This window comes from Electrona antarctica (assembly GCF_951216825.1).
Source record: "Electrona antarctica genome assembly, chromosome: 8".
Taxonomy (NCBI): Eukaryota; Metazoa; Chordata; class Actinopteri; order Myctophiformes; family Myctophidae; genus Electrona; species Electrona antarctica.
Window position 1 is genome coordinate 14,784,489 of NC_136789.1, and position 25,243 is coordinate 14,809,731.

The 25,243-nt window shown below is 41.7% G+C and overlaps 1 protein-coding gene across 2 annotated transcripts in view; it reads left to right on the forward strand.

The window, feature by feature from the left end:
* ntm (neurotrimin) overlaps window positions 1–25,243 on the forward strand; it is a 555,361-nt gene that overhangs the window by 45,638 nt on the left and 484,480 nt on the right. Inside the window, exons 3-4 of one of the 2 annotated variants that reach the window (XM_079508855.1) lie at window positions 10,937–10,994; window positions 12,522–12,602. Coding sequence is in view for 1 of the 2 variants with exons in the window: in XM_079508853.1 (XP_079364979.1) it covers window positions 25,027–25,087 (61 nt within the window). In the remaining variant the exon portion in view is untranslated. Of the gene's footprint in view, window positions 1–10,936; window positions 10,995–12,521; window positions 12,603–24,882; window positions 25,088–25,243 lie in introns of those variants that run through there. The other variant, XM_079508853.1, reaches the window with a different exon arrangement.

Genomic DNA, 25,243 nt, shown 5'->3' on the forward strand with positions numbered 1-25,243 from the left:
AAATCTCAGCAGGGGTGCCCAAAAGGTAGATCGCGATCTACCAGTAGATCACAAAGGCTGTGCAGGTAGATCACAGCATGGCATGGTCCTAAAAATATATTTAATTTAAATAGGCTGTTAAAAAATTACTTTTGGGAATCTGACACTTGAATTATGGTGAATTGTCAGTTCAAACCCACAATGCAATACTTTGTTTTCAAGATTGTTGTGCACAAACGTCAGTAGCATTACAAAGTTACATACAAAAAACACCCTACCAATTCCATTTGTCCCTCTATTTCCCCATTCCAAGTGTGTTTGTGTTGTCTTGCTGTATGTAACGCCAGCGACGCTATTCCAAAGCCCCCGTACATTTTTAAACAAATTTCAGCAATGATCATATTGGTGGGTAGATTTTGTTGAGCTGGTCATTTTGAAAGTGGCTCTTAAGTAAAAAAAGTGTGGGCACCCCTTCATCCATCCATCTTCAACTGCTTATCCGTAGTTGGGTCACGGGGGCAACAGCTCCACCAGAGTGCTCCAGACTTCCCTCTCCAGAGCAACATTAGTGACTTCCTCCTGGGGGATTCCGAGACGTTCCAAGGCCAGTGAGTCGATGTGTTTCCTCCAACTGCGCCTTGGTCTGCCCCGGGGTCTCCTCCCAGTGGGACGTGCGTCGAGGACCTCCCTAGGGAGGCGCCCGAGAGGCATGTGGGCACCCCTGGTGTAGTGTATTGGGAGTAGACACAAATTAAACATCAAACAGCTTGTTTTTTGTCTTCACCCTTGTTTGGAATTACAATGGCCTCACAGTCACTGCATTGTAGCTTACACATGAACACACACACTACAGTGTATGAGAACAGGCCGCCATACTGCATTATCTTGCTCACTTAGAGGGACATATCATTACAATTGATTGAGTTTGTTTATGGAGTTCAGTGGATTCCTCTGCAGGCTGTATCCAGATGATGGAGGTCTGGAAGCTCATCTTTCACCCTCATCAGACGGATTTCTAATCAGCCCCATCGACTGTTCCTGCAGGCGCCTAGCTGGCAGAGACTGTTTTGTGTTGGAGTGAGTTCGGATGGATAAAATAACACTGGACTTATTTGTGGTTAAGTCAATTGCTCAGTTCATGACTCTTAAAATGATTAAGCAGAGCTTAGTGCTCGTACATGTGCACCAGATAAGTGTATTGTGGTAAAGTGTTAATAGAGGAAAGCATGTATGGCTTAGGAATGCATTGAGGCATGCAATGGAAAACCTTAAGTGCATGATGTAAAGAAAACATCATACTTATAGATATTTTTTTATTTTTATTGCTGTTGTATTTGCTGTTTCTTCCCTTGGCCAAGAGATGGCAGTAAATGGCTTCACGAATTCATGTATAGTCACATGCAAGTCTCTGGCCACCTTTAAGTCAGGGCAAATACGCACATAAGAACACACAACTAACACATACTTTTAGGTGTCATAGAGTAACTGTAAGAATGAAACACTGGAGAGATACAGGTATAAGGGTCAATAACTATATGATCAAGAAAAATAAATAATATAATAAGCTATAGATTCTGGCATTAGATATCTGCACTGGGTCTCTGAATTAATGAATATAAAAAGGGGAGAGAAATGAAAGGAAAAGCCAACAACATTTTCTTAGAAAGCAATTGGGCCACCAAGAGCTGCCAGAACGGCTTTAATGCACATTGGCATAGATTGCTATTCTATTGGCATAGAAGTCTCTTGAACTCTACTTGAGGGATGTAGGACTATTCTTCCAAAAGATACATGTTTGGTTATGACATTTCTCATACAGTAGGTACACTAGCTCTGGTGACTGTGAAGGCCATAGCATATGATTTTATTTCCCCTAAAAAATGTTTATCCCCTCCATGGCTCCATCAGGTGCCTCGGCTGACCAGGGGGAGGTAGTTTAGAGACCAGCATTACTAGGGGACAGGGGGAGAACATGCAAACTCCACACAGAAAGGCCCTTTCGCCAACCCCGCCTCGGGTATGGGCACTGATGACGCGGAGGAGAGAACACACCCCCAGCGGGAATCGAACCCAGGACCTTCTAGCTGTGAGGCGACAGCACTACCAACTGTGCCACCGTGCCCCCTCATAGCATATGATTCACATCCTGCTACACTATTCAAAGTAGACACCTTCGGAGTGAGCATTCGCCAGGGTCTCGCAGCACACTAATGCTCAAATTAATTCCACATTTTTCACAAATATTTCTCAGTATTCTGGCTATGAAGATATGTGCTTTCTGCAACGTACTTGTACTTGCACGATGTAGAGTTTGCTGAAACTCCGTTATTGCCTAAGACCTTTGCAGACTACTTTTGGGCGTGCTCTGACGCAATATATATAACAAATTTCCACAAGTGCTTCTGCGTGCGTGCGTGCGTCTCAGATTTGCTGGCTAGCTAGGCCACTAGTCATTTTAATTCTGATCAAGTTCAAGTTCTTTATTAGTGTCCTCGGGGGGGCAATTTGGTTTACAGCAAGTATAGAGGTTTGAAACCTCTATAGTAGGCCTACAACACAACAACAGACATATAGCAATAGGACAACATGGAATGGGCACATGAAACCCTTCAGTAACCCCTCATGCCAATGGTGGCATTGCCATTGTAGAAGAGAACACTCCCATCAGGATCGAAGTATTTCATATTAGGATAAAGGCTTCCAGTGGCTCTTCCCTCTAAAGGGACAAGTCTACCCAAACTATGCTAGGAAAATGCCCCCCACTGCATAACCTGACTCTAGGGGTCAAGCATGCAGGCCTGTTTTGTTTTCTTGGTTTATGCCAGACATGCAATCGCTCACACAGAAAATGGTGAATGACTCATCTGACCATGTAATTCTTCCCCACCCCCCCAACATCCTTTGTAGACCAGTGCAGTGCCTAGGTTTTCGCCCCACTAAACTCTTAAATTGTCTTTCTTCTTTGTAATGAGGGGTTTACTACTTAAATATCCCTCTCTATGTAGTGGTAGACTGACTGTTCTTGATGATGATCACGTCCTGCATTGACATGCAGTCACCTGAGACTTTCTTTTTCTCCTTACGCCTACTAATGCACAAGCATCACGGTCATTGAATGTGTGCTTTCGACCACAATTTCTGGCCCTCTTTACTGATGTCTTTCCTATAGATCGAAATGCAAATGTCAATTTAATTACGGTTCCCGTTGAAACACTAGCCATTGAGTAGTTGTTGTGAGTGACTGAAGGTCCTGCCACCATATGCCCCAATGAACCGTCTTTCATAGATTTATTTCTCTTGCCATCTTGATCCAAAATAGAGGTCAACTGGGTCTGCCCCAGAGCATGATATAATGTTAATTGCTTGTATTGAAGCATGTGCATGTTTCTCCACTCTTCTATTCAGGGTTTTCTTTGAATCTGTCACCCCTCTCTTCTCTACTCAGTGATACTCTCGATCGTTTTTTTCCACCACCGACCGAGACAACAACAACCGGTCATGACACCACACACAGCAGTTTGTCACTGTAACATCCGGTTACGGATATTTGGCTCCTCAAAGTAAGTGTTACGCGCGATAAAACCTTGGCAATAAACTTTCGAGGGATTAATTAATGCTGGCGGAAATTGGGTTTAAAAAGCATACAAACATGACTTAGTAGCAGAGCGTGTAACTAGCGTTCCGCCATCTTGTAACCGTGACGTCACTTTCAAGTTTGCTTGGTCGATTGCTTGATTCTGATTGGTCAATCACTGAATTCAGCGGTGTGTTATTTCTGAATGACCGTTTAATCAAAGCCCCAGAGCACCTGCTGCACTGCGTAGATTTTATGCTGTATCCAACATGACAGTCAGCCATGTAAACAAACATTTAGAACTAAACGTTGCTCTCAAGAATGTTTTTGAAAACATTTGAAGCGAGAAATAGACAATGCGGTAACCAAAAAGATATTCTATTTCTATTATTCAACACTTCGTTGTGTTCCGAGGCGACCGTGTTGCGCTGGAGGGACGGCCAGTGCAGCACTTTTACCGTAAGCAAGGAAATACCAGTACTTCGTTTTGTTGTTACTTTTGGGTCAATTTATAATGTATTCATTATGTAGCTGTGTAATAAGCGGGATAATATATGACGCAGCGGTAGTTGTTTAGAAATGACCCCCTTCAAGATGATTAAACACCTTGACTACATCTCAGTGTTTAATCATCCTGTTATTTCTCAACGACTATCGCCGCGCCTTATAGTATCCCTTGCATAGAGCATGTTGGTTTTTGACTCATGTCTTTCTCTGTTTTGGTCCGAGGCTGTAGTACTTTTAACTGTCATGACAAAGAAAACACAAAATCTTTGCCTCAGCCACTTATGGGAAGATGTGTTCCAAATTTCTACATGAATTAATGTATTTCCAGTGGGATATTTGGCTCTTTGGCAATTGTCTTGTGGCGGTAGATAAGTGCTGCTGCTGAGTCCTGACAGAACAGAGGGTATACTGCTGCAGGCCAGCAACATTGACAGCATTTCAAATTGTATTCAAATTTTGTGATACTATATTAGCCATAGACACTTCATAACGCTGAATGTGCAACTGGAACATCTCCACATTTCTCTCTAATACACTAGTCAAGAGTATAATTGCAGCCTACAACTTATCCTTCATTTTATGTGAGGGTATATCTGTATTCTTATCTTGTCCCCGCATTAGAATTAAGTCAATCCATTATGCACATTTCAACAGTCTGTATAGTGGTACAATATCACTTGACTTTACTTTATGAATACTGCATTGAAACGCAGAGATCAGAGGTCAGGTATGCCAAACAACAAGATTACTGTAGTTGAAAGGTGCATGCACACACCAGGCAAGCAAACACTAGTATCTGTCAAAGCATTTGACATTTAATTTGACACAAGCCGTCCACCATCTATTCACCTCATTCAAAATACTTCTACACCCAGGCCTTAATCATATTCATGCTCTATAATGAATCGTTTCTATGCTGTTCATTTCCATCCAATCTTTATTCTCTTCATTCGACCCTCTCTTTTCTTTTTGTAATATGCTATGTTGTCCATCAGTACTCAGGCTTTAACCACACTATTTATTTGTATCTTCCTCAGCACAAACTATCGTTGGAGTGATCAAAGGATTCATTTTGGCACCAATTTGACTTTATTTGCTGCATGTGGTGTTCATTTATTTGTAGGCATGCTGTTGCTTCTCATTGCTAAACTAAAATCACAATTGTTTAGCTGTAAAATCCAGTGATATGACACATTTTGATAACCTATTCAATTCTGTTTGTCTTGTAGAGTTGACTTTTTGATGCCTTGTTCAGTGTAATGATAATACAGTATGCGAGCTAATACAGTATAATTGGTTCTTTAAATGTTATAAACCTACTCAAAAAACTGGAAAGTGGAAACTAATGTAAAAAACTCCTGTTAGAATCTAATAAGCCGGCCCGGACGGCTGGTGTAGATGTCCCTAGGCTGCTAATTCGCAGGTCGAGTCCTGATCCCGGCGACCTTTTCTGCGTGCCACTCCCCATCTCTCACTCCCCATTTCCTGTCAGACTACTTTACACTATCAAATAAAGGCATAAGAAGCTCAAATATCTAAAATAGATAAATCATAATAATAATTTAAAAAGCCAAGAGTAGTTCAGTTTTTCCATTTGAGATATAGCCATTTTAAGCTCTCAAAAGGAGATGACGTTAATACTTTCATACAAGTCATTGCATGCCTTGGCCTGAACCTACTTTGCAAAACCTTAAACGACTTAACCAAAAGTAACCATAACCTAGTCGGGGCATCTTTCTTGACATAAGAGAGCCTTTTCAAGTCATTAATACCACATCCATACAGATATATCCAATCAGCGTATCAATGCTGCTGTTGACGGACTATTGCAGGCAGCATCACCACTTTAGGCCAACTGACACTTTGCACACATTGTTTTGCATAATTTGACACTTACTGTCAGTGCTTGTATTCATATTATTTACCACCTAATTAGACATGAAATTGTAGCTTTGACCAAAATACAGTTGGGCAAAATGATGGATTAAAACCTTCCTTTTGACCTTGCTGTATGTATGAGGAGGTCGAGTTTGATTGCTGGCCTTGTATGGTCCATTACGATTATCATGCCAAGACAAATAAATGTCAGAAAAAGTCAAGCCGTTCATCTGTCTTTCTCACACAAAAGCACATTTTACCATGAAAATGATTAATTATGACTGGAGAAAGTTAGAGAATGCAGACTGAAGAACCCGTCAACTCATCAAACGGGAATGGAGGCCTCATTAGAATTCAACACGCTTGCATTTCCCCTGCAACACCCACATAGCCTGCCCCCCTCAATCCCATCAAATCCTTCTCCATCTAACACCTAACGTGCAGGTGTATCTCCCATCCTAAACAGGAGTGCACCATCCTATCCAGCTCTGTGCTATGGGATTACACCCCCACCCCCCCAGTTCCAGTGTTCCCCGCCCTCTCATCTCCTATTCTCTTCCTGGAGTCATTGCAAATCCCTGTGTGCATACAGGCGCTATGAAAGGGAACTGACGTTGAAATTTAGATGTCTATTAATATGACCAGAGGGCCTTTTGTAAGCAAAACAAGCTGGTGACTAAAAATGGAAGAAAATGCTGGAGAATGAAAACCCTGAAATATTAATTTTGCTCTCCTCACTACTCGCAACAAACCTTTTTGGTTGAAAATGTTCCCAATTCTTTCTTTCTTTTTTTCAACTTATTTTTGTCTTTTTCTTTTTTTTCTGCAAGTTGGTTTTCTATACAATTACAAGCCCCCCCGCCCCCCCCCCCCCGCCCTTAATCATGACTGCCTTTTCTGTATTAGAAACCATAGGTTTCTAATTAAATGTATTGCACTCTGTTTATTTATTTATTTAGTATTATTATTCAGTTTTTTCAGTACAGGTACCATCTAATATGCGACATTATTTTACTATTTGCCTTCTGCTCATGGCGGGTGAACGTTGGCGAAGACAGATAAAATATGCATGCTGAGCTTAGCTTTTACAATGTTCACACACTCACAGGGACAGGATGAGCGGGGAGCTGAAATTGGTGGAGTCAGAAATGAAATGAGGGGATCAGTGAACGGAGACGATGACTCTTGGGAGGGCCTCCCCTTGCGATCCTCATTCTGACACCTTTCACTTCACTTCTAAGGCTGACTATATCACATTGAACCAGCACTACCTCCTCATCTCCTTTTATCTCCCCTCGTCTAACAAATGGAAAGGGGTTACGTAGCTGGTGGTGAGGATCAAAACATTTCTGTATTCTCTACGAGGATAACATCATTGGCGTAACATTTAAAATCCTTCTCAGACTGATGATTTGTTACAGTTTCGGTTTTTGTCTGACATTCTTAAAGGTCAGACTAATCCGAGGGAGAATGCGGTTTAGTTGAGGATATATAAAGCTAAACTATTAAGGAAGGCTTATATCGAAAGTTCTAAACGGTACAATGTTAGCTGAAAGAGTGTGTTCTTTTGTGATTGAACTGGTATGAACTGCAGTCTTAAATTAATGATGCACTATAGGCTATATACTATAGCCCAGAGGTTCCCAATCTACGCTAGGCAAATTTGATCGGTCCCTGAAACCTGAAATTGTAGATTAAGTTGTATACTGGTGCTTTATACATTCAGGGCTGTTGACTGCCAGTTGCCCACATATCTTGTGTCCCAGCTCTGGTCTATAGCCCTAATGCCCTTTGCTGCCGTTGCATTAAGGCTCTGCCACTCCTTGCTTCCTGCCCTCGCATGAAATGCAGACCAGCCTCTCCTCTGTTGTGGAAATATAAAGAATGTTTTACCTACTCACCAATACAAAGGCGGCTTGTGTTATTAGAAAGCTTACTTTCCTTAGTGGACACACTCTGAGCCCCCCATCACACATATAAAATGCACTTTTTGGCCAGAAAGGGATTTTTTTTCACATTTTACTTATAGTTACTCCACTGCACCCTCTACCGATATTGCCAAGAGAAAATCTCATAGACCAGGGTTTTCCTTCCGGTGAAAAACAAAAGCCCTTTCTGGTTAAAAAGTGCATTTTATATGTGTGGTGGGGGGCTCAGAGTGTGTCCACTAAGGAAAGTAGGCTTTCTAATAACACAAGCCGCCTTCGTATTGGTGAGTAGGTAAAACAATCTTTATATTTCCGCAACAGAGGAGAGGCTGGTCTGCATTTCATGCAGTCTCGTAGCTCTAATGAATGCATTCGAGCTATGAACCAGAGCTACTTGCGTCCCAGAAATAACTGTTACTGAGACCCTCCACACTGATTGTCCCCAAATGTAATGATAATCCATATGGCTTGCCTTGGCCTTGTAGAGCTAAGCAGGATGGTCAAATAATCAATTTTGGACCACTGCCTCACTTTCTGCTACACAGCCTTGCCAGTCCTATTGGGATTTGTCTCTTATTGCTGCAATTGATCTAAGGGATTTCATAGACACATGAGCTTGACTGATGTTGCACTTTACTGAACTTGATGGCTGTAACACTTGGCAAGGCTGCTTTTTTTGTGCACATTTATCTACCCAGATGGCCCTGCTTTTTCTTTAAGAAAATATTGATAATACTGCATCAATAATGTGATGGTGTCTCAAACTAATTTGTTAGTGAGTGCAGGGCAGATAAATGAAATATAATTGTGTTTAAGTAGTAAAAGCTTTCTAGCTTGATCATCTTCAAATCACTAAACCATCAGATTTATCACAATCAAACCGGTACAATTTGATTGTCTTAAGTAGCTTTGTTGTACACGTAATAATATATAAATAAATGTGACGAACAACTCCAAAATGACTTTCAATATTTAAGGTCAGGGATTCTATGCCTCACTGTCACTAGCCTTCTGAGGTGTGCATCGGCCTAAAAAAGGGATTCTATTCCTTACATTTCAACACTGGTTCACATGCTTGTGTAACTGTTTTATTGTTTACGTTGTACTTTCCTGGTCTTGTAAGTGAAACAGTAAGCCTATAGTTGTGAGTCTAATTCTTTATTATTCATTGTGGTCCAAGCATATGGTCTGGATTTCAGTAAAAATAAAGAAGCCAGAACATTTTCACGTCGGTACCAAACTGAATGCACCTGCATTATGAGGTGTATCTTCCATAAATATTGACCTAGACGCTCTTCCTCACAATAGTGAATTGCTTATTTTGTAAACTACTTGAACCCTGTAACATGCCAACACTGGCATAAAGAGCAACTGAAAGAAAACAATAGAATCAGCACACAAGTTATTCCCACTTATCTATCTGTAAATTAAATATTCATCACATCGAATCTTCTTTAGGAATACATTTACTCCTGAAGAGGGTCCAGACATGATCGTAAGTTTGAATTTGTAACTGGCACTTCTCGAATGCTTGTCTTTTCCACGCTGGGTGGCTAGCCAGGGCTGTGTGATATACCATACGTATAGAATTTTTGCGGGGCATTAGCCCCTCCTATATTCAGCTATTAGTGTATATTTTCGTCTTACATAAACATTCCCATTGACAATGTATAGAGAATTTACGTCATATGTGGATGAGCAAATCGGTATTTTTGTCCTATACAAAGATTCATTTCCAACTGACAATGAATGAAGAATTTACGTCAAATGTGTCTGACCAAATTGACATGTTGCGTCATGATGAAGTACGATGATAAGAGTGCCCTCAGTTCACACTGATGCGATTTTTGTCTATATAATAGGCCCTGCCCACTAATAATTGTTGAAGCCAATTACAGGCAAACAGTATGGAATATCAAATCCCTGTTTGGCGGTCATTGTTGCCACATGGTTCATATAATTTAACCTAATATGATCGGTGTATATATAGAGGCTCAGGTGTTTGAGATTAGCTGTGTGTGTGTGTGTGTGTGTGTGTGTGTGTGTGTGTGTGTGTGTGTGTGTGTGTGTGTGTGTGTGTGTGTGTGTGTGTGTGTGTGTGTGTGTGTGTGTGTGTGTGTGTGTGTGTGTGTGTGTGTGTGTGTGTGTGCACGATAAACAATGGGGGGGGCGAAGACGATAAACAATGGGGAGCACTACCTTGCTCATTAAGTGCAACAGAAACCCTGGCCGTCTGTAAAGTATCTAAACTTGAGGGACACATTTATCGTCCCTGCCAGATTCAGGAGTGCAAACATTTTATTGCACAACCCCAGCGATTGGAACGAACAACAACTCTGAAGCTTGCAATCCATAACATAATGAAGAGGCCCTCGAGACGACCTTTACCTTTTACCATCCCTTCAAAGTATGCTTGGAACCTATTCATCAATGACAGCATTACTAAGGAATGTGTATGTGAATGCTCGATGTACCAACATTGAAGGACGGAAGGCAGCCACAGTCTCAAACAAATGGAACAAACGATGGAGTAACGTTGAACAAAAAGTGAAAAAAGACTGCTGTGGTAGCTCATTCATTCTTTGTAGATTTCTTAACCAATTTGGTGTAGGACACAGAGCTGCATGTTGTGTGGTGATACAGTATATGCGATAAAGTTACTCATCAACTGGAAGTGCAGTTCCACTGTAGTCATGGCTAAAGCTTATCAATATGAATTTATTCTTGTCATTATTGCCGTTTGAAGTCCTCCAATATCCAAAGACAACACAATATGGATACCTCTGCTATAGACTTTGGTAGGGTTGAAATGAAGACAAGAAAAAGAGTAAAACGTTTATTGAGAAATAGGCTATCATACAGGAACTTTGCTAACCGCAATGACAAATACTGTAATGGTCTATTTGCCCAGGACCACTGAATGTAGAGCAGGGGTGATGCATTATATAGATGAAGATTTCTAAAGATGCTGACAAAAGAGGAAGCAGAGAAATTGTTTGGAAGGCTTCATCTTCTTCCACATCATTATATCACTAACAGGGGTTTCTGTTTTTCTGTTTGGGATTCTCAGATTGTTACATCACTGATGCAATGGAAAATGTGGGGTCACCAAGGAAAATAAACCTACAGTAAGTAAGCCATGACGTTAGAGCAACAAAAATGTGAGGTCCCGAAGTGTAAAATATGCTGCACTTGTGTCAACACAGCCGTTCTATTACAAACTTTCGTGTTTCTTTTCTTCTTTATTTTTTGTTTTTGAATTGGCTGTCATGTCTATGAAGACTGTGTGTGTGTGTGTGTGTGTGTGTGTGTGTGTGTGTGTGTGTGTGTGTGTGTGCCCCCCCCCCCCCCCCCCCCCCCCTCCCAAACTGGTTGAGTCAAGCAGTGCATTATGCACTTAAGAGCTAATTTGTGAGAACAATGGTTATGCCGCTTCGTTAATCCTTCTTAAAGTAACCCGGTTTATCAGTGCTTTGCCATCCATACAATCATCTTTCTCTTAGTAGCATGGTGATGAAATGAGCTACCTGTAGTGCAGAGATTATTGCAGTTCTGTCAGTAATATTTCCTGGCTGGTAGCAGGACAGATTTGGATGTTACTAAAAAAGTTTTTTTATGTGTTTTATGTCTTTGCATTGCCTTTCATGGTGTTTGAAAAAACAAATAAAGGGGTGCTTTAATAGTGGTAATATCCACCAGGAGGCAAGCCTCAATAATACATCTACAAGGTATCCATACACCTTGCATTGCGACACAATAAATTATGACTTGCAAATCTGTTCTTCTTGGGAGGCGATGCAGTCAGTCTATGTAATGGAGTGAAGTTGCAGAAGGACAATTTAGTTTGTCTTCAGCAAATGATAATCCTCCTGATCAACCTTGGTTTGCTTCAATGTCGATATCGTGACCTGAATATGATACGCCATTAAGCAAATAGATGGACCCAGAGCTATTGAGAGTATGCCTGTAAACAGAGAATATTGACATAATAATATTCAAACATTTATTTGCCAACACTAACTTGCAGTTGATTTGGAATGTGTGCTCAGAGATAACGAGACCAAGACAAAATGTTGAAGTAATGTGCACGCAGTATAGGAAGATCAAAGAATGTCTCACAGCTTTCAATGTGTCTCTCTGGCCTCTGAAATCACATCCCCCCCCTCTCTCTCCTCTGCTGTCCTCTCCTTATAAGTGTGTAACAGGACATGAATCATCACGAACGAAGGCCTATAGCGCAAAATAATATAACTTAAGTTTGTAAAGACATGAGACGGAGCCGTCTCATGTAAAATAATATATTTTACATATAATAATCAGGAGTGGCACCCACATATTCTGTAGTGATGGCGTGCAGCTGTTGGCTCTAGGGAGTTCTATAGTGAAGTCAATAGTTTTTGTTTGAGCTATAGAGTAGACATGCAAAGCACTATACTGTAGGTCATATACAGCACTCACTGTAATTTTACCACGATTGACTTTACATATTGTAAAGGTGCATACATTGTAGACAATAATGATGTACTGCCCTCATGTCTCGTTAAGAGAACAGGGTTATATTCAAGTATACTACATGCTTACGTGACATGTCACTGAAACCATGTGGAAAATATAATTGCCTACGAAATGGACTATATCATCTCTGTCTTCCATAGCTTCGAGGACCGGTCCGGTCAACAGTGGCAGCAAGAACCAATCAGCAATCTCTCCACTGACCAGACAAAGCTATCAACGAGGTTAGTGTTGGATCTTGTTGGGGAGGGGGGAGGGGATTTGACCTTTTACGGCGGGCAGTTCCGAGCAGCAACCTGAAAGTGCTCTTTTAGAGTGGTTTTGAAGGACAGTAGGGATTCACACTTCGTTATGGCTGTTGGTAGGGCATTCCACATTTTGGTAGCATAGCAGAAAAATATATTTAAACCCTTGTTCGTGCCAAATCTGGGTTGAACTTGAATTATGGAGCTCCCTCTGGTGTTTGTGATGTTTTTGAAGTACTTAGACAGGTACATGTCATGGGTGTCAATGAGGTGTAGTGTATCTTGTAGACGAGGCCCACCCACATGCTGTACTCTGTCTCTACCCTGAGCCATCCCACCCCAACAAAATGAGCAGGGGTTAAATGTGTTCTAGATGGAAGGCCAAATAGTAGCCTGACCAGTTTGTTTATGGATGTCTGAAGCTTTGTTTTTTAAGGCCTTTTTGGTGCTGTGGTTATTGTGGTACCATGAGGTGCATGCATAGTGTAAGTGACATTGGATGAGTGCTCCTACAAGAGTCCTCAATGTATTCTCACTGACCAGTGAGGAGATCCTGTACAATCCTGGTATTTAAGTATTTAAGAACACAAAGTACATTTTTGAACGTTCAACGTGGCATAAATGATACCTCCTGAACCAATTATATGACAACGGTCACAATCATTCAAATAGTTCTTTCATAATCTAGTCCAGCCGGCTCTCATTGACTGCAATGCATTTCATCGAACTTCCGGTTCCAGTTTGCCTCCACTCCAGTGTCTCCCACGCATCGAACGCTTCTGCCTTGCCTGCTGTTCCTTCTTTATATATATTTTTTCTTGTTAGATCCCAGAACGTTTAAGCAAAGTCTCTTAAGGATATATGATATAAGCCTATTTCTATGTTGTATTGTCTCTGGTTTGGGCATGGATTGTGACGCAGCCTGCACCCTTTTGCACCCCCCTGAGTTCACCAGTGAATTAGACTTACAGTTGGGTGCCACCGATATTGTCCCTTATCATTTGACCCATTTAGGCCTGACCTCAAAATTTTAAAAAATCCTTCTAAATCCTCCAGTTTTCTGAAATAAATATTTTCACGATTTTTCAAAAATAGCAGACCTACAAGCTCGTAGCGCGCCACTCGGTGGCGCGCTATGAGCTTGTAGATCTGCTATTTTTCAATAGCTAAATTATAACAATGTTTAAAACACCAAAAGGGGTTCCCGCCCAAAATGGGTTAACTGTCCTTTTGCGCAGATCACGCAAACCTCAGCAAAAAGAAAAGGACAATATCGATGGCCTCCAACTGTAGGCCTACTGTAAGAGCTTATTAGTGAGAACAATAGTTATGCCCGTTCCTTAATCACTCGTCAAATTCCCAGGTTATCAGTGCTCTGCCGTTCATACAACCATCTTTCTCGTCTATAATAACTCACCACAGTGTGATGAAAGGAGCTACCTGCAGTGCAGAGATTATTGAAGTGCTGTCAGCGATATTACCTTTATATAAGATCACTTGGGAGGTGCTGGATGAGACTAGGTAAAAACCTAGTAGTGTGTGCGAAACAACGGATGCAGCAAGTAGTGTCACTCGACTGAGGCGAGTGAACAGCCTGGTCAATGAATTCAGAAGTCTGCAATTTTAAGAGCAGAGTTGTGTTATCTAGGAGAAGAATGTTATTAACATGCAATACGTTTGGAATGAGCTGAGTGAAACTGCTATAAAGCATTCTTAGGACACTGAGGATATAATTGAAGACCTGTGCAGGTGTAAGACTATGGAGCCACTGTTGACGTACAGTAATAGAAAACTATTCATGCTGAATCATTTTGAACAGCCAATGAGGAAACGTCAACACTCGGCCAGCTGACTGATGGTGTAACTTCATCATCAGTCAGACGTCGGTAAGGCACTGTTGCGGTTCAGCAAAATCACCTAAAGGAAAAGTTGGCAAACTTTGGTCTTTGGCACATCCCAGTTTCAGTGGAATGTCCGCACACGATGGGGAGCAGAACTATATCGTGTGCGGACATTCCACTTTTTTCTTCATGGAGGGAATTCCTGACCTGCCCGCAGCGTGTTCCTTTTTGCTTGTATAAGCAACACGTACGGTACCGCTGCTTTGCAAATAAATTGGGTAGTCTCTCTGACTTACATATTCAGTTCAATCCACATATAAATAAATACATTTGTGTGCCGTCATTCATAGCAGTCTGAGCATTGGCATTCAGGCATGTACAGAGAGAAATTAACTAGCTTTTGAGGCAGATGAAGTGCGCATTTATATAGCCTACTTTTATTATGCTTTATATCATACAAGCCAGTGGCTTGTTGTGGTCCTTTCACTTTCTCATATGTAGGCTATAGATAGGCTACTTTATCATTCTGAAGCTCTTTTAATTGAGCGAAAATGTGTCTCTTCAACAAACGGCAATGCTTTTAGTTAATGTGTGTGCGTGTGTTGGGTCAGCCGCAGCGCTAGTGTGGAGGAGGAGGACTTATGTCACTGGACAAGGAAAAAAAACATGTACACGTGATGCGGACATCCGCCGCGAGGAGACAAAAAACACCATCGAGCCTGCACCTGATGTACACTCGTTGTATGCGCTCTCGGAGAGCCCACTCAGCTCCTCCACTCGACTCCACTCGCCTCCTCGATGGAGCACATTAACAATTGGAACATTAACCATTTCCGGGTCAAGCTGGAATGACTCCGAGTGGCCGAGATTTGGGGTATTGGAATTTGGCTTAAAGGTTTGAGGTTTGAGGTCAGATGTAGAGTTGCTGGCCAATATGGATGACATCAGGGATCTCCATATATGGGATTATTTGCGACAGCAAGTCGCATTTACTATGACATCAGGGATCTACATCACTGCATGATGATGTCACGTGATGTCACGAGATCTGGGCACCATATATGGGGGCTTTCCCCATGGGGATTTTGGGTGATACCCTGACTGACGGACAAAAAAACGTACGATGTCATAGTAAATGCGACCTGTGGTTGCAATAAAATGTAATATTGTAAAAGGTATAACACATAATAAAATAGTAGAGGTACTAAGTTAGCCTCCTGCAAAGCTAGGCTGTTAAAAAAACAATGTTACTGAGACTGTTTCACTAGTGGCAGTCTAGTGAGAAGATATCTTCACAATAAGCCACTGTATTCTGTGTTGACAACGGCAATATCGACATCCATGATTTTCTCATGAGCATGAGGCCTAGAGCGTACACATTTACTTAAGACATATTCTCAATTTGTGTTTCTAGCACGAGCATATAATGAGACCATAGGCAAGATTCAGAGTGCCATGAAAATGCATGGGATTTTCTCTTTTTTTCCCTCAACCCTCTGGTACAGTAGACCAGGGGTTCTCAACCTGTGGGTCGCGACCCCCCAGGAGGTTGCCAAATTATTTTGGGGGGTCCCCCAATCCGTTTAAAGACGGATTACTTTAAACACTTTTATCTGGTTTCATTTGATATATTGTCTCTATTATTAAAAAAAATGCACCATTTATTATTAAGGTTATTTTTGCAGTCAGTTTGTATTGGTGGTGGGGAGGGGGCGGGGGTCGCGAGACATGGCCAAAGCATTTCCGGGGCAGGGGTCCCCAGCCAAAAACGTTTTGACTGTTGCTCTGTGGATTTTAACATATTAAATCAGACTATACGGCTTGTTGGCCTCCACAAGATTTTATTTCAGTAATTGAAAACTTAAAGGTGCCAAGATTTAATTTAATTGACATTTGGAGGAATAACAATCCTAACATAAATGCTTTCAATTGGCGTAATAGAAGTGCCCTCAGAAAGTGGCAAATGGCTTTTGCCTAGTATCTCAATATATGATGGGCCTAATTGATAATATATCATGTCTTCATTTCCATTCCTTCACACTATAAGCATAATGGACAGGTTTCTTGTTTGCAAACATTACTGGGTGTACAGAATTCAGGGGGCAAAACTGCTTTGACTGAAACACGCACACTCGCACAGCTGATTAGACTGTAATAAGCTGTGCATGATTAGAGTCGGCTAGAGCGGTGAGCTGCAGATATGCTGTAAAGAGTGATGCTCTCTGCCTTACAGTTGCACAGAAACCCTGCTATAGTACGCTGTTACAGCACAATGTAATTCTGGAACAAAGCTACATCTGAACATTTATTGTGTAGCAATTGGCACTAGCCAGTCACATACATACATGACAGGCTGCTGCATGAACATTAATGTTCACACCCCCTCCAAACAGCAAGTAAAGTTTCTGCATTCATAATTGTTGATTATGTATTACAATTCATCCTTTGTTGAACTTTATCACAGGTGAGAGATCAGACTAGGAGCAGCAAAAATACTATGTTTGTCAATTTAGGGCAGGGTTTCACAAACTTCCAAGGAAGGACCACAAATAGACCTCCTATTTATTGCAAAATTGTATTTATTCATTTATATTTTTGAGGGGCGCTAGCCCCTCCTATACACAGGTTTAATGTTTGTCTTTAGTTCAATGTTTGTTTTGTAAATGCCATTGACAATGAAGGGAAGATTTATGTCATAATGTAACGTTTAATGTTTGCGTTGGCACCGTTTGTTTTATATCACCATTAAATCTACATGAGTTAGACTTTAATATATTAGCGCCCCTCACTTCATCGGCAAAAATAGCCGATCTACAAGCTCTGCGGTGTCAAAGATTAGACAGACAGACAGACAGACAGACAGACAGACAAAACATAATCTCAGCCTGGTGTAGGTTATTGAACTACATAAAGTTGAAATAGACTGCATTTACACATGCAGTAATAGAATTTTACTGTTTCTGTAACTTCCTTTTAATCTTTTGTCTAAAACCTTTTGTGCAAAACTGTACTACCAAAATATGAGATTATTTCATAAACCTGTGCCGTACAGTGCGTACACTATGTAGGTTTACTGTGTATCATGCTGTTCCTTTTAGTTTGTATTTCTTTCATAGTCTGACTGATCAGTTGTCTGTCTAGCTTTGGCTGAATGTTGTAACTACTTATTATTTTTATGAGTTTGAACAGATACGGGGGCTGCTGTCAATTATATTCCCAGGCTGATTTGTGTTCCCAGTCCGCCTCTGTACAAGGCAGCATAATCAAAACAAGGAAATAACAATCAGAATTGTGTATTATACCCCCCCCACATTGGCCTGTGTCAGACTCATTACATACTTGTAAGCAATCCCAAAACATTGTCTTCAGATGCCCCAGACAGGCAGAACAATGGAGAGAGGTAGATAATGAATGTGTATGAGGGAGAGAGGGCGGAAGACGGTAGAGATGATGTACAACTGCTATTTACATGCCGTGCCACTCCTTCACAGCTGTACAGGTAGGTACAAATTAAAAACTGTATACAATTTACATCGCTGTATACAATTTACATTTACGTCAAGCCCGAAAGGCCATTTCTTGTCGTTTTCCACGAAATTTGGCAATATGGTAGAGACCTGTGACCTTTTTTACATTGATATTCAAATGTTGGCCTATATTTATATATCCCGCTTACTTACTTAATAAATAAATAAATTGACCCAAAAGTATAAACAAAATGTATTATTGTCTTGCTTACGGTAATGAAAGCATTCCATAAGTCAGGGGTAGGCAACCTTTGGCACTGGTGCCAACCTTAGCACAAAGGAGGGTGATCACTCTGAACTCTGACTGGGGAGGGAGATAGGAGGGCTCTTCTCTGAGTCTAATGATCATTATAACAATGTGAAAGAATATTTAAAAACGTTAAAGGTTATATTCGTACTAGTAGACAATCAAAACATGTTGGAATTGTGGTGTGGTGTTAAATTAAAGTGACACACTTACTATCTAGAAACTAAAAACATGGCACTTTGTTTCAAAAAGGTTGCAGACCCCTGCCATAAGTGTTGCGTAGGGTAGACACAGACGCCTCGGAAAACAAGGAAGTGTTGATCAAATAGAATACATTTTCGGTTACCTTCTCACTTCTCACTTCAAAATGTGTTCAAAAACATTCTTGAGAGCAATGTTTAGTTGTAAATTACATGGTTTGTTTGTTTACATGGCTGACGTGTTCGAATACGCCACAAAATCAAGCAGTGCAGCAGGTACTCTGAGTCTTTGATTAGACAGCGGTCTGTTATTGAGCTGATCGGTCATTATCCAGAAATTACCAATAGAATCAAGCATTCAACCAAGCCGTGTAATAACACAGGTATGTGGTCTGTGTCAGACCACACATGATGTTCCATCAGCTGGACTATGTAGTCAGCGAAATATGTTGGTGACAAGAACGATAATTCCCATTCCCATCACTACTGCCTAAGTTTGTGTTTGCTAATGGGCAGCAACACAACCTTCTCCAGTAGAAAGACAGCCAGCAGCGTGAACATTTTTCTTGTGGGAGATGAGGAGGGAACACCTGACAACATTAATTAGTAGGACATATCTATACTAATTCATTCAAACTAACAACTTCTGCTTTTTATAAAAATAAATCTATACAATATATTTATCAATCAATCTGATTCACTCATATAGTATATTACACTCACAGGTGAGGCCCGGCAGTGTTGGGGGTACAGGGGCTTTCAGGTAGGACGCCTGAAGGGTGTCTTTTTTTGGTACATATCAATTTGGGGATCCTTGACATGACATACCAGAGAACCACTGTCATAGAACATGATAAATAATGTACAGTACAAATACGTTAGTCAGTGACTTTGTAAAACATTCGGTGTATTTCTATCAGGGGAGATACTGTAAGTGCAAGAAGCTGGACAGAGACAGAAGCAGGAGAACAGGACCACAGATAAGATTATAAAACATTGGAGGTGTAATATAGCTTTTGTGATGGGCAATATTATTGTTTGGGTCAACTCATTAGTAGCCTAATAGCCTACTTAGCAAATTACTTTAGGACAGCTAGCATGTCTTTATGCATCAATTTATCATTTTAAATGATGCAATTATGCATCCGGTACCAACAGGAGGTCAGGAAATGCAGGTGTGCCAGCATGCCCAGGTGGATTCTAATAATGCAGTTAGACTTGTGTTGACATCTTTAATGCAACTGAATTTAGTTAGTACTAAGTATTCTGCAATCTGCATCACATAATGTTGATGGTGAACCATGTTGTTAGTGGTTATGATATTACATTCTGCTCAGCATCAATGGCTGGCAAAATATGGTGCCCAGTTGCCTGATCAGTCTATTGATGCAAGTAATATGTTGGGAGTTGGTAGGCTACTACAGTATGCAGTTTGTGTCAGTCAATGACATAGACATGTCTTTGGGTCCAAAACAAGGGAGGACAGAGGAGGAGGAGCAAGCTTTAAATACAAAATTACATTTACAAGGATCTCCAACGATGTCAGTTATCCTAGATAACAATATTAATCCTAGACGTCAGTCTCCTAGAATATAAAATCCTACAATAAAGTGAGTGAGGGGCGCTCTTATCATCATACGTCATCATACATCATCTCATTCTGGCCAATCACAATTTGCGTCCTCACTTTTGTCTTCATTGTTTGTGTTTACACCCTTTTCTCTTCAATGTTTGTGTTTACGCAAACCCTCAATGCTGGACATACAGCAGGAGGGGCGACCGCCCTTCAATAAAAATAGGTAGATGTGTTCATTCATTCTTTCCCCTAAATTTGTGGATGGCGACAGGAAACCGTCGCCTGACAAAGATGAAGGGGAGCTCATTATTTCCGTCATGATGAGCGATCTTTGGCAGGAAGAAATTTTCACCAATGTTTTTCCCCAGTACTCCCTACTCCCTACAGCAATCTCACACTCGACCACATTTGCACCACAGCTTCATTTTACGGCCAGGGACTCCAGAGGGTGTCACCGTGTCAGTGAATTGAGGAATTAGACAAGTAGTTCATCCTTTTTGATTGTTCTTCAGAATTCTCTCAATCATGGCAATGTGATTGTAGTGGACACCATGGGGTTAATAGGAATGCATGAAAAGTTACCAGCGGCCTCGGGTGACTCCAATGACCTGGTCTAACACATTCTCTGCCAATCTCCTCACGGCGCTCAACTGAAAAGTTAAATGGGATTTGTATAGTTAATTTTATTTAGTATTTTTTTTGAGTGGTGTAAACCACTCCTACAACTGGCTTTGTTGTGCAGACAAAATGAGCATGTTCACCCTGTTCACCCGGGTGTGATTACCACTCCTACAACTGGCTTTGTTAGTCTGTGCAGAAAAAATGAGCATGGTTGCTATGTTCACCCTGTTCACCCGGGTGTGATTTAATTACGTCAGACATGATTTCATTACGTCAGACAGGCTATATAAGACCTTACACCACTCAGTTCACACAGGTGTGATTTTTTTTAATAAGTTATTGGATTCTTGTAATGTGGACAAATCTGCATGCACAATGCAAAATGTAATTCACCAAATTGGTTTAATTGAATTGTTTATGTAAGCACTTTAACTTTATTTCGATAAGTGTTCTAGAAACAAAGTAGATACAGAGAAATCGTCCTCCAAATACTTACTGTAGCTGCTGTCTTAGTCTTGTTGTATTCTTTCGAGATGCTCATGGATAGCACTTGTGCTGCTATGGTAGGCCATTTCAGACTGGGGACGAACATCAACGGTGCATTCCGCGCAGATCAATGATGTGGATGTGTCATTCCAGTCCTAGCCTGCATTGCCAAATAGACTGTTTATGAAAAGTGTAAAAATGATATGCATGCTGAAAGGGAAAGAAGTGGCCTGTGCAAAGGTCTGAGTCTGACCCCACAGCAATATTTGTTATGAGTTTGGAGGCAATTGCACTAATGGTTTGCAGTTCAAACTGAACACACACATAAATGGATACGCAAACAGTGGCTCTTCAATTATAGTAGTGGGGATAGGATAATGTCGTTTGAGCTGGTTTGGTGTTCTGTGTCCTTGACAGCCACAAATATGTTTCCTTTAAAAAGTCATGGCTTTATCTTCAGGGATGCAATACCGGCCATTACATTGATGTAGTGGTATGTTATCCATCAATGAAATCACCACTGCCCTTGTCTAGGGTGATGGTACTGAGAGCACTGGCAAAGTGGCAAGAACACCCAACAAGCACGTTGGGAATCACACTGTGGACCCCCATGTTCTACGGCTGACAATTGTTGCAGCTGGGGAGTCACTAAGAGTATTCCCCAACCCTGGTGGTTACTGACCCTTGGTCCCTTGGACTCTTGGTCTCAGCATTCAGCACTCAGCTTCACTGATGCACCGGGGAGCGCTCAACACACTACAGTGACGCACACTGGGCAACCACAACTTCTGAGTAGGGTCGGTCAGTGGGGGCACTCAGCACACCCGGGGCGCAGCACACTAGATTTTCGAACGACAACACACCGAGTGCACTGAATAAACGAACGACAAGAGGGTATACCAGTGCATTCAGTGCAAATGTCCGAGCGCACCCATAGTGGCTTAACTCAATGGCTGATCTGAAAACACTTGATTTAGGATTGAAAGTGTTGGGTGCTGCTAACAAGCCTCAGACTGGAGGAGTGGATGAGCTATACTGTTCTTATTGGTGTCCTGCCTTTAAAAAATCACACCCGTGTGAACTGAGTGGTGTAATATAGCCTGTCTGACGTAATGAAATCATGTCTGACGTAATGAAATCACACCCGGGTGAACAGGGTGAACATAGCAACCATGCTAATTTTTTCTGCACAAACAGCCAGTTGTAGGAGTGGTTTACACCACTCAAAAATGAACTGATACAATGCAGCTATCCTGCCTTCTGGTGTCTTATCCAGGTGCAGTTGTCACTACAAGGCTACGCTGACGGGCAGCAGTGGCTCAGGGGTAGAGCCGCAGGGTTCCCAATATGATCTTGGGCAGTGTCCTTGAGCAAGACTCTGAACCCCTAATTGCTCTCGATGTGATGTACAAGTTCGTGCCTTGCATGTATGAATGTGTGTGTGAATGGGTAATGCATCTATGTAAATCACTTTTGGATAAAAGCGCTATATATATGCACCATTTACATGGAGCCCATACCATGCAGATAGCCATGCAGAGTTCGACTGCCCCTGTCTGGCTATATCAGACAATCTTAGTGGGCGGACGTTGATGTGGGGAGACGGTGATGTGGAGAGCAAAGAGAACAGTGGGTGTATCCAGTCTCTCCCTGCCAGTCACAAGAGACGCTTGAAGGACAACTCTCCCAGTCCCCCTGATACCTGTGTGGAGAACTGGACACAGCATGAAATGGTTTGGCTGAGAAAGCTGAGAGTCCTTCCGCTTCACTGATGTTAAACTACAGGGGGAACTGATATGTCCCTCATTCGTAACATCGACCTGCTCAGATAGACCAGACTGAAGGACTATCTGTGCTGTGAATTGCTAAGAAATAATAAAGAGACAATATGACGTAATGAGGCACATTATGACATACATTTTCTCTTCATTGTCAATGACGTTTATAAAACAAACATTGAACTAAAGACAAACATTAAACCTGTGTATACAATCAGGTATGTTTTACGTGTAACTCATGTCGACACCCGTGTGAAGTGAGGGGCGCTAACATAATGTTATATCTCATGTTGGTTAGGTGATGTAATGGTGATGTAAAACAAACAAAGAAACAATATGACGTAAATGATACATGATGTAAATTGGCGCCCCTCACAAACATGATCAATGGAATTGATCAGAGACTCAAATTAACAACAGTGATCATACATCATCATACATCACATTCCATGCTTGGCCAATCGAATCATCACAAATGTAATTCTGGCCAATCACTTTTGGCGTCTTCACTTTTCTGCCCTCACTTTTTTATCCTCAATATGTACTTTGCTCAGCCAATCAAATCATCGCTATGGGGTGATCAGCCAATCAAATCATTGTTTGTGTTCACACGTAGGCAGAGCCATTGAAGGAGAGTTATGCCAATGAGGTTGTAGAAAACAGTCCGGTCACGTGGTTCATGTCACTCTAACTTCCGGTTCAGGAAGTCTATGTAAAAGAGCCGCCATTGGACTGGCCCCATGACATAATGTCCATGTCATTGTTTTCCCCTCTTTTTCAAAGCATTTTGTGAAAGACTATTGCCCGCTCTTAATTTAAATCATATATTTATATCAAACAACAAGAAACAAATTTGTCGAAAGTAACGGACATGTCGTAACTCTCCTTCAACGGCTCTGCACGTATAGGTTAAGACCAGATAGTCGCGTCAACCGTCAAGAAAACGCCTGCGTCTCTTCCTGTTTTTAGACAGCTGGTTGATGAAAATGACGCTATCGCGTGACTTCAACTTGTAGCGTCGGAAAAGCGTTTACCTTTTATTTTGCCGCCCGACGCTACAAGTTGAAGCCGCGCACGAGAGTCATTTCCATCCACCAGCTGTTTCAAAACCCGGAAGAGACGCCTGCTCTAGCCGCTTTCTGACGCGAAGGTGTGCCTGCACCCAAACAGACAATGCTGGGCATAGGAGGGGCTAGTGCCCCTCAAAAAAGCACAGAAGCTCACAGGGTGGAGGCAAAGGGCCCCCTCCACAAAGGGAATGAGCATCTGCCTGGCACCTCTGAAACTTTGAGTGTTAGTCAGGACAGTGAAACCCCTGGGGCTGTGTAGCCCGGGCTATTGCTGAGGGGAGGTGGGATTTGACTTCCCAGCATTGTGTCAATTATTTGTATTTATGTTTTATGTTAATATTGTTAATTTTTCATATATTTTATCTTATCTTATGTGTGCTAAATGAGAACCCATAAGTCATGAGGAGGGGTAGGCAGGCTAGTTGTGTAATCGTCACCATGCAACAAACACACAGCCCCAACTTAATTATGAGTTGATTTGTTTGGTGTGCTCGACAGAGTGCAGAAAGAGTTCACAAGAAGTCGCCACAGCTTTTCCTCTGGAGATGCAACCTACGGGTCATTTCAGAAGAGCAGCCGGACAGAAGAGCAGACAATTAAAAACATAATCACTCTAGAAAATTGCAATCGACGAAAATTCCCTAATTGACACCGCTGGATACGAGTAGCCTACGTACGAGTCTGACTGTCCAAATTAAGAACACCGTCAAGCTGGATTTCAAGGAGATGATTTGAACTGCGCTACAGCGCATATAACCTCTACAGTTGAATAACAGCGCAGCCTGAGACAGCAGCGCCTCCACAAGCCGAGGCAAGCACTCACACAACACATCACCACCAGTGAAGGAGGGACTTGGTTGGAGCGCGCCGTGCGTTGGTGGATGCTGTACAGTCAGTCAGTCACATAGAAAGAGCGAGGACTTGCGGGAACTGCACTGCTCCACTTCAAGAAGAACGAAAAAGAAATCCCCTTCACGGGATTTTCAGTGACACAGGCTATTTCAGACGACATCAACACACTTCGGCATAATATCAGACAAACAACTGAGTGATCAACATGAAGAATCCTCTCTACTGGGCTATGCTGGTCGGAATGACCATTCTACTGATGGAACAAGGTAAGTGCACGCGCTGTCATTTATATTTACTTATGTTCGTTTTCTTTGGCTGGATGGGAGTCTGACAATTTGCTGTGTTTATCTTTGGTGATGATGTCCCATAATGGCATGGGCAGTTCAGGCCCATGCATTTGACAGCATGTTTGCCATAAGCCG